This window comes from Trichechus manatus, unplaced genomic scaffold, assembly GCF_000243295.1.
Source record: "Trichechus manatus latirostris isolate Lorelei unplaced genomic scaffold, TriManLat1.0 scaffold00027, whole genome shotgun sequence".
In the NCBI taxonomy this organism is placed as follows: domain Eukaryota; kingdom Metazoa; phylum Chordata; class Mammalia; order Sirenia; family Trichechidae; genus Trichechus; species Trichechus manatus.
In genome coordinates, this window is record NW_004443963.1 from 14,625,757 (window position 1) to 14,643,339 (window position 17,583).

At 47.3% G+C, this 17,583-nt stretch overlaps 1 protein-coding gene across 1 annotated transcript in view; it reads right to left on the reverse strand.

Moving 5' to 3' along the window:
* Positions 1 to 4,288, reverse strand: part of TXN2 (thioredoxin 2) — a 14,191-nt gene extending 9,903 nt beyond the window's left edge. Inside the window, exons 1-3 of the mRNA XM_004373817.3 lie at positions 3,950 to 4,288; positions 2,814 to 3,076; positions 79 to 202 (exon numbers count right to left, since the gene is read on the reverse strand). Coding sequence (XP_004373874.1) covers positions 79 to 202; positions 2,814 to 3,076 — 387 coding nt within the window. The 5' untranslated portion in view covers positions 3,950 to 4,288. The remainder of the gene's footprint in view (positions 1 to 78; positions 203 to 2,813; positions 3,077 to 3,949) is intronic.
* Between the last annotated feature and the right edge of the window lie 13,295 nt (positions 4,289 to 17,583).

Below are 17,583 nucleotides of genomic sequence, written 5' to 3' on the forward strand. Positions count from 1 at the left end.
CCCACCCTGGCTGCCCCGTGGCCCCCAAGACACCCCCCACCCTGGCTGCCCTGTGGTGACCCCCCCACCCAGCCATACCTCATACTCGATGGCGAGATCTGTGTGGTCATCAATATCCACTTTGGCCATCACCACCTTCCCGTGCTGCTTGGCCACCATCTTCTCTAACCTCGGCCCCAGGATCTTGCAGGGGCCACACCACCTTGGAGGGGAGGAGGGAAGTATCCAGTCTGTCACAAGCATTCACCACCTGATCTACTGTCTCCCCAGAACTGCCCCCGGCCCACATCCTTCCTGAGGTGCCGCTGCCCTCGCTCGCTGTTTGCAGTGTTTGAACATTAACCTGTGGTGTTCACATGCCAACTGATCACGCCAGCAGACTCTGCAACTAGGCCATTTCCCCAGGTTCCAGGCTTCTAAAACACAGGCCTCTTCATGAGACTCTCATAAAAGTTATTTCACTTATTTTGATATATATCACCTAGAAGAATATGGGATTTGAAGTTAAAAGGTCTGAGTTCAAAGACAGGCTCTTCACTAGTCAGCTACCTGTGCTGGGGCCTCAATTTCCTCATCGGAATACACACGATGCCTCACTGTCATGTTGGAATCAGCTAAGGCAATGTGGACAAATGTGCTTTGTAAACTGTCGTTATTTCAAATGCCACACGGAGGCAGGACCAAGGGAAGAGAGTCAAAGGCCAGGGAGTGTCTATAATGTGCCAGTCACTGGGCTGGGCACCTTGCCAGCTGTCTTTTTTTCCGATTGTGATAAACACGTATGTACCAAAACATTAAGGAGCCCTGGTGATGTAATGGTTAAGAGCTCGGCTGCTAACCGAAAGGTTGGCAGTTTGAACCCACCAGCCGCTCTGTGGGAGAAAAGGCCTGTCGATCAGTTCCCGTAAAGATCACAGCCTAGGAAACCCTATGAGGCAGTTCTCCTCTGTCTTACAGGGCAGCTATGAGTTGGCATCGACTCAAGAGCACACCACCACCAGCACCACCAAACATTTGACATTTCAACATTCTTAATATGTACAGTTTTAGTGACATTCATTGTAGTTGTCACATTGTGCAACCGTTGGCATTATCCACTTCCAACTTTTCCCATAACCCGTAACAGAAGCTCACAGCTCCTAAGCAGAGTCCCCTTAAGCCCCTCCCTCCCGTCTGCCCCGATGACAACTAATACCCTTAGGTCTGTTAACATTTGCCTGCTCTAGATCTTTCATATAAGTGCAGTCATAGAATACCTGCCCACATTCTCAGCTCTTACTGCACAGAACCCTCAACCCCACAAAGGAAGAGAAAGCATCCTCTGGAGAAACTGAAGCCCATGCAAGTTTAAAAACATGCCCAGGATCACAGAGCTAGTAAGAGCAGCTGGGATCGTGATCCAAGGTTGTGTTCCAAGTCTGTTCTTTCAGCCCCAGGTCATTCTGTGACCCCACAGCCCCTGCACACACTGCTGTTACTACCCTGATCACAGAGGACACAGGTACTGTCCTCTAGGTGAGGAGCTCTTTGGGACAGGCACTTTACTGTTAACTCTATGCACGTGGCACCAAAGGTACTGCCTGGTCCTGAATGAACAAACGCACACCTGCTTATCATTCATTTTGGAAGCCCTCTCTAGAGGACTCATCACACCGGAAGGACCTCCAGAGATTTCAATGAATAAACACACATTACGTAAAAACCCAGCTTGCCAGACCTTGTCTCCTAAGGCACAAGGACATCAACTGGCCTGCCCAAGGCCACACGGTGAGTCACAGAAAGAACTGAAAGAAGAGCAAAAGAATCTGCTGGAGATTTGCCTAGAAGGCCCCGCTGGCTCCTCAGGATGGTTCATCTGGAGGAACTTCTCCAGCCTTTTTTGTAGCCAGGCCTCAAAGTTCTGTAAATGAAAAAGGCCAGGCTAAAAACCAGGTCACAGGCATTTAACCCATTGCTGTCGAGTTGACTCCAACATAGCCACCCTATAGGACAGACAATTGCCCTATAGGGTTTCCAAGGCTGTAACCTTTACAGAAGCAGACGGCCACATCTCTCTCCCATGGAGTGGCTGGTGGGTACAAACTGCCTACCTTTCAGTTAGCAGACAAGTTCTTAACCACTGCACACCAGGACTCCTCCATAGGCATTTAAAAATCCCTAAAACAAACTCATAGCACTGAAAAGAAATGCCAGCCCTGGCGAGCTCATGATAACTTTTTGCCAGATAGTGCTCTAGTCATATTTTTCCTGCTCTGGGCCAAGCTGAAGATGATTCTGAGACATCTGAAGAGTCAGATACAGAACTAAGTCTGTCCCAGCACTAACCACAGAGAGCACTAAACTGTTTACTAATCTGTTTCCTAGGGACATTAGTGGTTCAGTGGTAGAATTCTCACCTTCCATGCTGGAGACGTGGGTTCAAATCCTGGCCAGTGCACCTCATGTGCAGCCACCACCCATCTGTCAGTGGAGGCTTACATGTTGCTAGGATGCTGAATGGGTTTCAGCAGAGCTTCCAGACTAAGACAGACCAGGAAGAAAGGCCTGGTGATCTACAGCCAAAAATTATCCAATGAAAGCCTTATGGATTACAATGGTCTGATTTGTAACTGATCATGGGGACAGCATGTTTTGTTGCCATGAGTAGAGGGCCAATTTGACAGCAGCTAACAACAGTCAGCCTCCTATTGGACTGCACTCTCCTTGAGAGCAGGACGATGTCTTGGCAGCCAAGCACGGCACTGGGACAGCAGGCGCTCAGCAAACATCTGAACAAGTGAGACCCCAGTCTTCCACTGCCCCCCAGGACTCACTGTGCATGGAAATCCACAACCACTGGTGTGTCACTGTTGACAACTCGGTCTTGAAAGTCAGGCCCATCCTGGATGTTAAAAGTCGTGGTACAGACTCTGGTGGTATGTACTGTTCGGGCTGGGCTGAGTGTTGCTGCCAGGCCACCAGGATGGCACTGTGGGCTCTGTAGGGCTCCAGATGTGAGGGGTGCCCATCGACCCTGAGGGGGATTCCTGGAGATGGCCAAGGCCAGGAACCTCCTCAGGAGAAGTCGCTGAGCCATCTGTGATGGGAAAAGGAAGGCAGAGCAGGGGAAGAAGTCAACACGCAGAAAAACAAACAGATTTGGGAATACTGGGGGTGCAGAGATATGAGGGAAACACAAGGAAAATAATCCATACGCTTTCTGGAGTAGAGGTGAGGGAGGACTGAGAATCAAAGGGAAGAAGGAGCGGCAAGCCAGAAAGACAGGAAAAATTGGGTTGACAACCAAAAAGAAATCAGGATATGAATGAAATTACCACAGAAGTGAGAAGGGAGAAAGCAATATTTACCGAGCATCTGCTAAGGGTCAAGTGTCTTACTTACATTATTAGCTCTCCCTGAGCAAAAGAATCTGCCAGAGATTTGCCTAGAAGGACTCCCAGCTTCTAAGTCAGGCTACCCTGGCTCCTCTCCGTATGCCTACAACAACTCTGAGAAGCTGCTCTACTGCCCATTTTAAAGATAAAGAATCTGAGGCTCAGGTAGGTTAAGTGACATACCCAAAGCAACCCAACTATTAAAAGAGCGTTAACACTGGCACACAAGGATGTCTGCAAGGTCAAAGTCCTTGTTCTATCGATTATTTTTTATTATAAAGTGTTTGTCCAAATACTAGTATAAAGGGTTGTCCAAGTACTAGGAAATGAGAACAGCAACGATTCAAGGAGGAACTAAATATCACAGGAATAGGAGTGTGGGGGAACTAAAAGGAAAGGGACTAAAAGGAGAGAACTGGGACATAAGGCGCCACCAGGGACCCCGGATGGCCGTGGGACCAGGTCCCCCCGCCCGGGGTCTCCGCTCGCTGGGCCGCCGGCCCGCGCAACAACGCGCCCGCAGCGTGCCTCAGGCGCGACACCACCTGGAGCCACCCCTCACACAGGCCGCCTACCTCCCTGCTGTGCGAGCGGAGGAAATCCACAGCTCAGCCCTCCCCGCCCGTCAAGGGCACTCCTGCCGTCACTTCCTCAGGGGAGGGCCTTTCTAGCGTCACGTCCGGGGACAGGGAATCAGGAGCGCGTCTCTCCGCGCCCTCAGGGGCGGCTCGGATTTTCTGCCAATGGTGGCGCCGGGAAAAGGCACAGCTGAACGACTTGGGCTTAGAAGAGGGACCGGAAGAGGGGTGGGCCCTCGGGGAGGGACCAGAAGAGGCGGGCAGGCCCGAGAGGAGGGACCGGAAGGGCGGGCGAGCCCGCGAGGAGAAACCGGAAGAGGCGGTGGAAGGAGGCGGGGCAGCGAGAAAGGGACACCGGGAGGCGTGACTGTGTCTCCAGGGACTTCGCAAACTGCTGTCGTTTTATTGCTCAACCAGCACCGCCTACTCCCTCTCCCTCATTGTCTTCCGATGGCTTCTGGAAGTACTGGAAGGTTCTCTCCGTTTTACAGATGAGGGCAATAAGCTCCTCAAAGGTGTAGTGCTCTTTAGGGGGTAAAAAGAGCTTGGCTAGAATCAAGAGCCTGTTTGCCACCGTTGCCTGTCACACTCAGCTGTATGAGCTCGTCATTTCGACCTGCCCCTCGTGGCTCAGTTTTTCAGTATGTGACATAAAGGGCTGGGCTTGTGTTGACAGGCCCTTTAAGCTCGTCTCTTTGGGGTTGTTGGGGAGCTGGGCCCGGACAAGGCCAATGGTGATGATGGTGGTGATACTTGGGGGCCTGCCATTGACCCAGGTAAGGTGTGAATCTGTGAATCTGCATTGGCCTGGGGCCTCTGTGTCACACGTACTGTCACTTATCAAAAACTGCACTGTTGTTGTTAGGTGCCGTCAAGTCAGTTCGGACCCTATGTACAACAGGACAAAACACTCCCTGCTCCCGCGCCATCGTCACAGTCGTTGTTATGCTTGAGCTCATGGTTGCAGCCACTGTGTCAATCCGTCTTGTCAAGGGTCGTCCTCTTTTTTTGCTGACTGTCTACCAAACATGATGTCCTTTTCCAGGGACTGATCCCTCCTGATAACATGTCCAAAATATGAGAGACATAGTCTTGCTATCCTTGCTTCCGAGGAGCATTGTACTTCTTCCAAGACAGATTTGTTCATTCTTTTGGCAGTCCATGCTATATTCAGTACACTTTGCCAGCACCACAATTTGAAGGCATCAATTCTTTTTCTGTCTTCCTTATTCACTGTCCAGCTTTCACATGCATATGAGGCGATTGAAAACACCATGGCTTGAGTCAGGCACACTTTAGTCTTCAAGGTGACATCTTTGCTTTTCAACAATTTAAAGAGGTCTTTTGCAGCAGATTTGCCCAATGCAATGCATCTTTTGATTTTTTTACTGCTGCTTGGATGGGTGTTGATTGTGGATCCAAGTAAAATGAAATTCTTGACAACTTCAGTCTTTTCCGTTCATCATCATGTTGCTTATTGGTCCAGTTGTCTTTATGTTTAGGCGTAATCCATACTGAAGGCTTTGATCTTCATCAGTAAGTGCTTCAAGTCCTCTTCACTTTCAGCAAGCAAGGTTGTGTCATCTGCATAACACAGGTTGTTAAAGAGTCTTCCTCTAATCCTGATGCCCCATTCTTCTTTGTATAGTCCAGTTTCTCGGATTATTTGCTCAGCATACAGATTGAGTAGGTATGGTGAAAGGATACAACCCTGATGAACACCTTTCCTGACTTTAAACCACAAAGTATCACCTTGTTCTGTTTGAATGACTGCCTCTTGGTCTATGTACAAGTTCCTCAAGAGTACAATTAAGTGTTCTGGAATTCCCATTCTTTGCAATGTTATCCGTAATTTTTTATGATCCACACAGTCGAATGCCTTTGCATAGTCAATAAAACACAGGTAAACATCTTTCTGGTATTCTCTGCTTTCAGCCAGGATCCATCTTACATCAGCAATGATATCCCTCGTCCCACGTCCTCTTCGAATCCGCCTTGAATTTCTGGCAGCTCCCTGTCTATATATTGCTGCAGCCGCTTTTGAATGATCTTCAGCAAAACTTTACTTGTGTGTGATATTAATGATATTGTTTGATAATTTTCGCATTCGGTTGGATCACCTTTCTTGGGAATAGGCATGAATATGGATCTCTTCCAGTTGGTTGGCCAGGTGGCTGGACAACGTTAAAACTGGCAAGGAAGACTTAATTCAAAAAGGATTGAAAGGACTGAGGGAAGGGAGGGGAGCAAAGGAACATTGCAGTGGTAAAGAAGGGGATCATCACAATGGGGAGAGAGACCAGCTTCTACTCTACTGAAGCAGAGAACTGAGAGCCTTTTAAAAGAATGTTAGTGGGATTGACCTCTGGGATGATAAATCCATGTGGATCCTGAGAGACCTGGAGGGGGGAAAGGGACAGAAGTATTGGGGGAGATTAGTAGTGGAAACACCTAAAGTTATTTAAACAGAGTGGATTATTAAATCCATTTCCTCAGTTGTTGACAGTATACTTTCTCCAGAACACACAAGAGAGTGAGGGGTTTTCTTTAACAAAGGGCTAGGGTAAAATTCACCTTTGTCACACTGTGACAGACACTGGTGTCACAGCTACCTCCTGTCTCTCCTGTACCCCGGACTGAGCATTCTAGCCTCTCAGGTCCTCTTCCGGTTGTATGAACACACCGGTGTCCTTTTCTTCCTCCATGCCTGTAGACACACGTATTGACATGCTTTTCTCTCTCTCCATCTGGTAGAACAGCTCATCCTTTCTGGACCAACTTAACTGCCACCGCTTCCCTGAGCAGCATTAATTGCTTCCATCTCTCTAGAGCTTTGTTCATAACACTTACATATAGCATGTTGTAGCATGTCTGTCTCTTCCACTAGACGGTGTGCTTCTGGAGAGTAGAATTTGTGTTTTTGATTTATTTCCGTATTCCTCTCCCCTGCAGCCCCAGCCAACCTGGTACCATGCTTGGCTCACAGAGGATGCTAAGTCAAACCCATTGCCGCTGAGTCAATTCCGACTCATAGTGACCTTATAGGACAGAGTAGAACTGCCCTATAGAGTTTCCAAGGCTGTAATCTTTACGGGAGCAGATCTCCAAGTCTTTCTTCCAGAGAGCAGGTGGTGGGTTCAAACCAATGACCTTTCTGTTAGCAGCTGAGTGCTTAACCATTGTGCCACCAGGGTTCTTTGGATGCTGTATACCAAAAAAAACAAACCTGTTGCCGTCAAGTCAATTTCCACTCATAGTGACCCTATAGGACAGAGTAGAGCTGCCCCATAGGGTTTCCAAGGATGGATGCTCAATAGGTGCCCATTAAACCAAATATTTTTGGGTATCTCAGGGAGTGGTTTACAGCTGACAGTTTATGTGACTTGTCTAAGGTCATGAAGCAGGTAAATGGCAGAGCTGGTCTTCCACCTCCATTTCTCACCCTACACTCCAGCCCATGGAGTCACAGTTCCAGAGTTTGCTCAAATGTCTCTCATCCTTGTACTTTGTGGTTGCTGCTCCCTGTGACATGAAGGCCCTTCCTTCCACTGTCCATCTGGGAAAATGCTTGGATACCAGATTAGGCATCATCTCTGGAGACCCTCCCCCAGCCCTGTCAAGAGGGGTAGATGTGCTCCTCTGTGCATCTATCAATCAGAATACTCTTAATGTGATTGTCTGTCTCTTTCTTCCCCACTCCTCACTATACTGTGAGCCTGGAGGGTCCACCTATCTCCCCATTGTTTACCTCAGGACTTGGAACATCACAGTAGGTACTCAGTGATGATTTGTTGGATGGAGAGTAGGGACCCCAATAGAATCTTAACTCCAACCCATCACATTTCGCGGCCCCATTGCCTCTTCCAAATCATTGCCATGTCTTCTTCCAGTTCATCTTGGCCACATCATATTATTATCTGTCCTGTGTCCAATTGGCAGGTCCACTTCCTCACTCCCTGGAGGCAGGGCCACAACTATAGCCAGACAGGGACCCTCCCCTGGGAAGGGGTGAGGGAATCCTTGGAACAGGTCTACATCCACTGGCCACCAGCAACCATGTCAGCCTTCCACTTAATAAATACACTTGTCCATCGTGGCATGAGATTAGGTGAGGGCAGGGGCAGGCATGGCCTTCCCACCCTGCCTGACATCTTGCTTCAGCCTCTGCCCTGAGTAGGGCTGGAGCCAACAGTTGTGATTCACACTGGCTGCTGGCTGCCTCTTAGTCCCTCTCGAGGTCAGCATCCCCCCCAATGCAGCTGTCCCTGCTCATGTCAGCTGCCATCTGGCAGGGGTGCTCCCCCCCTGCTCATTTTCATTTCTGCTTTTCTGTGTCCCCAGCACTTTCTCTTCCAGAGCCACCTATTAATGCTATTCAGCATTTCCACAGCATTTTCTGGAGAGCCAATTTCCCTGCTTAACTCATATCCTGAATTCCAATGGATAACCAGTCCTGTTTATTCCTATTCCGTAGTCGCTTCATGCCTGTTGGCCTCTGGCGTCTCATCTGAGAAATGGGGAGAATGATGCCTTTCTCCCAGAGGGGCTATGAGGGCACGGTGTCTGATTAGCGAAGGTGTCTCCTTCCCCCAGCAGAGAGAGAGCTTGGGAGACACACAGAAAAGGCTGAGCTCAGGACAGTTGACAAAGGGGCCCCTCCGCTAAGCTCCCCCTCAGGGGTTTGCTGCCTGCCCAGCCAGAGCTGACGTGGCCTGGGTCTGACTCAGTCCCAAGGTGGGCTCAGGGCACGGGAGTGAGAGGAAGGGAGGAAGCCGGGACTGGCAGCCCGGGATAAGAGTAAAGCTACTGCTGCTTCTTACTAATATTCATTTCACACTACAGGGTGTGAGCCAACAGTGGAGTGTGAAATCAATTTAGTGGTTTGTGATCAGCATGAAAACAACACGAGATCAAACTGACTACAGCAATTTGAAAAGTGAGACGGGAAGCTAAGGGGGCAGTGAGTTGAAGTCAATGGTGGTGGAACACTTTGGAGAAGAAGGGTAAGAATGGTTATACAACTTGAAGAATGCAATCAATGTCACTGAGTCGTACATGAAGAAATTGTTGAAATGGTGTATGCCTGTATATCTTCACCAGAAAGGAAAACAACAACAACATAATTGAAAATATCAGAATGTGTTGCTTGTTGTAAGGGTATTGTTTTGTGAAACGTTTTTTCTTATTATATAAATATGTATTTATGCCTGCATGTTCTCTGCAGTGATATAAATTGTACTTCTTACTGTAGGTCATGGTCAGAGAGTTTGAAGGTACAAATATATTCAGTAGTTGCCAAACACCTGGGACCTCTAAGCACCCTGCGTGTATTATCTCCTTTAAGCCTCACAACCTTATGAGGTTGATAGGTACAATTATACCAGTACCAGTTGCTGTTGAGGTGACCCCATGTGTGTTAAAATAGAACTGTGCTCCATAGGATTTTCAATGGCTGATTTTTCCAAAATAGATTGCCAGGTCTTTCTTCCAAGGCACCTCTAAGTGGACTCGAACCTCTTACAGAGGAGGAACCTGAGGCACATACAGGTTAAGTAGCTTGTCCAGCGTCACCCAGAGAGTAGGTGGTGGAGTTGGGACAAAGACTCCAAAACTGAAGGTGCCGTACTGTCCCTAGCAAGGATCTGATTTGACTCTTTACAGCTGCCTCCTCCCCTAGACCCAGGGACCAGCCAAATACAGCCCATCGGAGGGCAGAATGGGCTGTGTTGTACCTAGGCAGTGCACTGTGAGCAGGCCAGCAGCCGCGGTTCTCAGCAGAGGCTGTGAGCAGAGGCGCCACACGGTGGCAGTGTGGTCCTCGCAGCTTCTCGGCGGCGGGCAGGGGTGCTGGGCATAGTGCCCAGGCAGATACAGTTGCAGGGTACAGGGCTGCACCTCACTGAACGTGTGTCTGAAGACTTCATGGCTGGAAGGGGGCACTTGGAGAAAAAAACAAACAAACACAGAGAGGGGTGGTGGGGCCACCGTCTAAGCTAACAGTGACTTTTTCTCCAAGGATGGGGCTCCTAGTGGATCTTCGTGTTCAGTTTTCATCTTAACAGCCATTTTGCGGTTTTTTTACGCTGTTGCAGAACAATTAGAACTATGACTTCTGTTTCGAAATTCAAGAAGCTGGCTTCACGTTCTGCGGTGATTCATGTTCTGTCATGGTTCCAGAAGTCACACAATGTCCCTTCCCCCCTTTTTGGAACATACAAACTTGACACTGAACAGCAGCATAAGCCATAGCTCACAGTGGTCACTGCTCCCTCCTGGGACGGCAGATCTTGGGTCCTGGCTGTGACGGAGGTGGCACATGCTGCCGCCCTCAATTACCCCTCAGTGCCAGGCCAGTGCCCTTGGCAGGCACACACAGGCTGGGCACCAGGGCTAATCTGGACCCTCCCACTGATGGGGTGAGGGGTGGGTCCCACCTGGTCAGGACTGGGTGCAGATTTGGCAGCTGCAGGGGCTGGGGAAGGGGGGCAGGGATGGGCATTTCCTTTTTGCTTCTCTTTGCTTCCCTCACCCTTGGGCAGCACTCTGCTGCCTGTCCATTCACAGGAGGCAGCTGTGTGGCAGAATGGAGCCCTGGGCCCAGAATGGGAACCAGTTCCTCACCAAGCTTCACCCTGACTCTGGGTGACCTCGGGCAAGTGGTTAGGAACATTATTGTCGTTAGCTGTCTTCGACAACTCATGGTGTCCCCATGCACAAGGGAACAAAATACTGCCCGGTTCTGCACCATCCCCATGATTGGTTGGGGATCAGACTGTTCAGATCCATAGGGTTTTTTCATTGGCTGATTTTCAGAAGTGGATCACCAGGACTTTCTTCCTAGTCTGTCTTAATCTGGAAGCTCCACTGAAACTTGTTCAGCATCATAGCAACATGGAAACCTCCACTGACAGAAGGGTGGTGGCTGCACATGAGGTGCACTGGCTGGGAACTAGACCCGGGTCTTCTGCATGGGAGGCGAGAATTCTGCCATCGAACCACCAGCGCCCTCACTCTGCAACCTTCAGGCTTGGTATAGTCGTGTGTTATTTCACGTTCTCTATTTTCAACAAACAGCCCAAGCAACCAAAACCCATCACCAATTTGGACTCATAGTGACCCTATAGGACAGAGGAGAACTGCCCCATAGGGTTTCCAAGGATCAGCTGGTGGATTTGAACTGCCTACCTTTTGGTTAGCAGCCTTAGCTCTTAACCACTGCACCACCAGGGCTCCAAGCAACCCGACAGTACAATTCTGCATGTGAGGGAAGCACATGGCTTTGTGTGGCATAGAGGAGGGACCCCACAGGGGAGCCAGAAGAGGGTGGGGAGCATCCAGGAGACTTCTTGTGTGCACATGCTTTCGATTCAGACAGCCTGGGTTCAAATCCCAGCTCCACTTATTGGCTGTGTGACTTTGTGCCAGTGACTTTAGCCTCCTGAGCTTTTGCTTCCTTATGAGTAAAATTGAACTAATAATAATCATTCCCAACCTCCTAGGGTTATTGTGAGGGATTAAATGGGATATGCAAGTAAAGAGTTTGCACAGTTCAGGGCTCGTGGTAGATGCTCTTAGATTTCAATCTTTCAGAATTTATTGAGATTCATTTTATCGTGCATGGTGTGGTCTGTCTTCATAAACCTACCATGTGCACTTGCAAACAGTATGTATTCTACAGTTGCAAGTGGCGTGTTCCATAAATGGCAATTAGGTGAAGGTGGTTGATAGTGTTGTTTAGATTCTCTATGTCTTTACTGATTTTTTTTTTTTTTGGTCTAGCTGTCCTATCAGTTGTTGAGAGAAGGATGTTAAAATAAGCTATAATTATGAATTGATCTATTTCTCCCTTTAAATCTATCCATTTTTGCCTCATCTATTTTGAAGCGCTGCTATTAGGCTCCCATACATTTATGATTGCTATGTCTCCCTGATGCATTGACCCTCTTTCACTTGAAATGCCTCTCTTTATGTCTGGTAGCCCTCTTTGTCTTGAAGTCTACTGTACTCAACATTTATAGAGCCACTCCAATCTTCTTATGATTACTGCTTGCCCGGTATATCTTTTCCAACCTTTTTTCTATCAGTCTATCTAGGTCTTTATGTAACAAGTGCATCTCTTGTGATAGCATATAGTTGAGTCATGCTTTTTTATACCTTTTGACAAGTTCTTCCTTTTAATTGGAGTGTTTAGTCCATTGACAATTAACATAATTATTGATATGTTTGGATTTAGGGTTATTATTTTACTGTTTGTTTTCTTTTTAGCCAATGTTTATTTAGAGAAAAAAAGCAAATGTGGCTGTAGCTCACTTTCCATCTCTCCGGCAACCCTGAACGCTTTCCTCTGGTTCTTCAGACCGGCAGGGTTGTGGGTTTCTATCCATGTTTGAAGGAGCCCTGGTGGCACAGTGGTTAAGCGCTTGGTTGCTATCGGAAAGGTCAGCGGTTGAACCAATCAGCTTCTCCCAGGGAGAAATCTGTGGTAATCTGCTTCCATAAAGATGGGAACATTGGAAACCCTACAGGGCAGCTCCACTCTGTCCTGTAGGGTTGCTATGAATCGGAATTGACTTGACAGCAATGCTGTTCATCGGTGAGGCATGATCTACAACTGATCGTGGGGTTGGCACAGAACCAGGCAGCTTTTGATTCTATTGTGCATGGGGCCGCCATGAGTCGGGGATGACTTGACAGCAACTAACAACAACATCTGAGATTTAACTGCCCTGTGTGGTGTCACCTGGCAGCTATCCTCATGTGAAAAGCTTTAACCCTTTGGTGACCCAATTATTTTCTGCTTTGAATTTTTTTTTTTTTTTGATACTGTGAAAATGGCTTGGGGGCAGTGTCTGACCTCTTCCAACCCCACAAGGGGGAAGGAGAACCAAGATCAACAGTGCAAGGCTGACTCCCATGAGGCGTAGGCCAGACAAGCCTTGTCTCTCCGCCATCTTTCCTGATTCTGACACCAACTATCCCTCACACAACACTCTCTACTTCTCTGCTGGGTTCGATCATTTATTGCGATGGCCACACAGAACTCAAAGACCATACTCATGATTATGGGGTTTATTATAAGGGAAATAACAGTTACAATTCAGGCTCAGGAGCACTCAAGATACAGTTCTTCCAGCAGGATAGCCTCTCTCCAGCGGTGCTCGCAGGCATACCTCTCCCTGGCCCTCAGTCTCTGCCCAAAGGTACTCAGTTTCCTCTCTCCATGGGCTGGGAAGCCCACCGCACCATCTCCTGCTTCTGGGTCTCTCCTGCTGGTCCCTCCTTCCTTGGTGATGGTGGACTCCTCCTCTCTGCTCTGGAATTGGCTCTCTTTTAAGGCAAAACTGACAGTCCCCTTGGTGGGCTACAATTACCCTATCACACAGTCCCGCCCAATCACCTGGGTGGGAGTTACAAGAGCATGACTAGAAAGGCCACACAAATGTAATCAATCACACCACAGATACCATGTATTTTCATTAATGGAAGCATGCTGAATCACTGAGTGTATCTGAATTTTTGGTAGGTAATATGGATTTTTTTTCTTGCCCCCTCCCACAAGCCTACCCTAAGTGTTCAGTGGTAGATATGAAGTACCACTAATTATACCCCAGAGTCTCCGCCAGGGTTTATTGGCACATATGTGTAACAAATAAAAAAATTTCAAAATTTCAATTTTTCCTACCAAAAAATCAGACACCTCATACAATTGTTGTTGTTGTTAGGTAGAGTTGGTTCCAACTCATAGCGACCCGATGTACAGTCGTTGCTATGTTTGAGCCCACTGTTGGAGCCGCTGTGTCAGTCCATCTCGTTGAGGGTATACCCTGTAAAAACAGTAGTTTGTGGCACACACCCATTTCTTCAGTTTCAAACAGTCATAAAGGGCCCTGCCTTGTGGCAGCACACACTGTCAATGGTACAGCAGCTTCCCAATAAACCCCAGAGGCTCAAAAGGTTCATGGTCGCTGTATACACGAAAGGGTTAAAAAGTGGAAAACTCACCCAATGCCACTTCCTTCTTCAAAGTGTCAACTGTCCTCTAGTTTGTGCCTACTTGTGGTTACTCTCTAGTGCCTTCAGCAATTAAAAAAAAAAAATGTATATATATCTTATCCAGAGTAGTTATCTGTGAGAGGTCTGATAGGGGCTCCTTCCACCATTTTCAGAAGTGGAAGCCTAAGTGCTTATGAGAACTTGCTGTGATTATGAGTGTGTTGTTTTTAATTACTGTTATCCAGTCAACACCCGGTTCATGGTGACCCCACACACAGTGGGACAAAATGCTGCCCAGTCCTGTGCCATTCCCATGATTGGTTGCAGATTGGACCATTGTGATCCATAGGGTTTTCACTGGCTGATTTTTGGAAGTAGACTGCCAGGCCTTTCTTCCTAGTCTATCTTAGTCTGGAGGCTCTGCTGAAACCTGTTCAACATCATAGCAACATGCAATCCTTCACTGACAGACAGGCAGTGGCAGCACATGAGGTGCATTGGCCAGGAATTGAACCTCGTCTCCCTCATGGAAGGCGAGAACTCTACCCCTGAATCACCACTGCCTCGGGATTTTGAGCGTCTGTTTTCAACATCTACTGAGTGTCCTGAGAACCCACCACCTGGAGTGTGCACTCAGCTGTCGTACTCGATGCTAACACCTAGCTCAGTGCCATGAGAAGCTGGGAACAGGTTTCATGCTGGTTTCTCTGTGACCTTTATTTTTACTTCCTGTTCACTTACATGCGCATGACCTCTGTTACATTTGCTTTATCTTTCCTGAAACTCACAACTTAAACCACAGGTTGTTTCTTTCTTGGAACCTGATGAACAATTTTTGTGTTTGGAAAAATAGTGATTTTTCTTTGTTTATAGGTTTTCCCAGGCTTCCTGTCTGGATCCAGGTTGAAGCCAGCCTCTCTGCTGGGCTTGAGCCTATGGGCTGGTAAGATCCAAAGGGACAGCTGCTTTGGGGGAGGGAGTAAGGGACATACGGTGTTGAAGTAAACCACTTCTCTCTGCCTGTAAAGATAACTAGCAATATCATCCAAGGAACCAATGATCAGCTTTTAAGGAGGCCATTTTGCTTCTATTTAGAGTTCAAGGCTGTGTCTAATTGGTCTCATCATCCACCATGAAGGTTTATCGATGGCCTAACCACCACTTGGAGCCCTTGTGGCACAGTGGTTAAGCATTCATTTGTTAAAAAAAAGGTCGGTGGTTCAAATCCACCAGCTGCTCCTTGGAAACCTTATGGGGCAGTTCTACTCTGTCCTATAGGGTCACTATGAATCTGAATCAACTTGGCAGCAACGGGTTTGTTTTTTTTTGTTTTTAACCACCACTTGTCTGTCAGTTTATTGTACTATGGTGGCTTGTGTGTTGCTGTGATGCTGGAAGCTATGCCACCAGTATTTCAGATACCAGTAGGGTCATCCATGGTGGACAGGTTTCAGTGGAGCTTCCAGACTAAGACAGAGTAGAGCGAAAGACCTGGCGATCTACTTCCAAAAAAAATGGCCAGTGAAAAGCTTATGGAGAGCAGGGGAACATTGTCTGATATATAGTGCTGGAAGATGAGCCCCTCAGGTTGGAAGGCACTATGGCACAGGGCCAGGCAGTGCTTTGTTCTGTTGTACATAGGGTTGCTATGAGTCCGAACCGAGTCCATGGCACCTAACAACAACATTGTATGTAAAGTGTCCCTAGGTGGTAGGAACAATATGCTTGGCTCCTAATTGAAAGGTTGGAGGTTGAGTTCCTTCAGAAGCTCCTTGGAAGAAAGACCTGGCTATGTACTTTCAAAAAATCAGCCATTGAAAACTCTATGGAGCACAGTTCTACTCTGATATATATGGGGTCACCATGATTAGGAGTTGACTCAACAACAAGAGCAAAAAGAGTTTTGTTTTTTTTTTTTGAGGCAGTATACTGTGCTATGGAGTCCCTGTTGTTGCACAGATGGGTAAGTGCTCGACTACTAACTGAAAAGTTGGTGGTTCAAACCCACCCAGAGGTGCCTCAGAAGAAAGGCCTGGCAATTTGCTTTGAAAGGTCACAGCTTTGAAAACCCTACGGAGCAATTCTATTCCGATGCCAAACTTTCTGGATTTGAATCCTCTTTGCCTTATTGCCTGCTTCCAAACCAGTTGCTGTTGAGTTGATTCCAACTCACGGTGACCCTATGTGTTGCAGAATAGAACTCTGCTCCACAGGGTTTTCAAGGCCAGGATCTTTCGAAAACAGATTACCAGCCTTTCTTCTGAGGTGCCTCTGGGTGGGTTCATACTGCCAACCTTTCAATTAGTAGTCGAGTGTTTAACCATTTTTGACACCCAGGGACTCCCAGTTCTACTCTGAAACACATGGAGTTGCCTTGAGTAGGAATTGACTCAATGGCAACTTTTTGTTTTTTGAATACTGTACTATAAAAATATTAGCCTTTGTGGTTGGTAAAAATCCTAACTCTGCCATGTTTTTGGCTGGAAGGTCTCTGGGTAGGTTACTTAACCTTTCTAAGCCTCACTTTTATAAATGTGAATTAATATAAAATTTAAATTTTATACAATTGAGAGCATTAAATATGTGAAAGTGCTTAGCACATAGTAGGCACTTATTAAATGCAAGTTTCAGAAAGGATGCTTTGGCTATAAGTAACAGAATACCTAAGTGAAAGTGGCTTAAATATTAGGGGTTTATTATTTTAAATATCAACAAGTCTGAAGGTAGGTAGTTTCAGGACGATTAATTCAGAGTTCAGTGATGTTAGGGCTCTGGGTCACCTTTTTTGCAACTTCTTCCCACCCCCACCCTCACCTCCTCCCATGGTCCCAGGATGGCTGCCATGGCTACAAGCATCATATCCTCCCATCAAACCCTCGCAAAGGAGAGTGGGTTTCTCCTCCTATCTTTTCTCTTCTTCTTCATTTAAATCAGGTCCCTAGGTGGTGCAAATGTGTTGCGCTCAACTGGTGCAGTTGGTTAAGGCACTCAACTGCTAACTGAAAGGTCAGCAGTTCGAAACCACCAGCACCTCCAAGGGAGAAAGATGTGGCAATCTGCTTCTGTAGAGATTTACAGCCTTGGAAACTTATTGTGGCAGTTCTACTCTCTGTCCTATAAGGTGGCTATGAGTCAGAATCAACTCGCTGGCAGTGGGTTTGGAGTGGGTTACCTAAAGATTGGTGGTTTGTGAGACTGGAGGTACCCCGGAAAACATGGCCCCTGGATTCTCTATCAGCCCAAAACTAAAACAATTTCTGAGGCCAACTCTTCAGAGATTGGACTGGACTGTGGGACATAAAGTGATACTCATGAAGAGTGTGCCTCTTAGTCAAGTAGATACAAGAGACCAAAGGGGCAGCTTCTGTCCAGAGGTGAGATGGGAAGTCAGAGAGGGTTAGGAGCTGGTTGAATGGTCATGGGGAATCAGGGGTGGAAAGGAGGAGTGTGCTGTCTCAGAATGGGGTGAGCAATTAGGGTCACATAACAATGTATGTATAAAATTTTGTATGGGAGACTAACTTGAAATGTGAACTTCATTTAACTACAACAATAAAAAAAAATAAAGTAAAAAAAAAAAAAAAGAAAAAAGATTGGTGGTTTGAACCCACCAAGCAGTGCCTGGGAAGAAAGCCCTG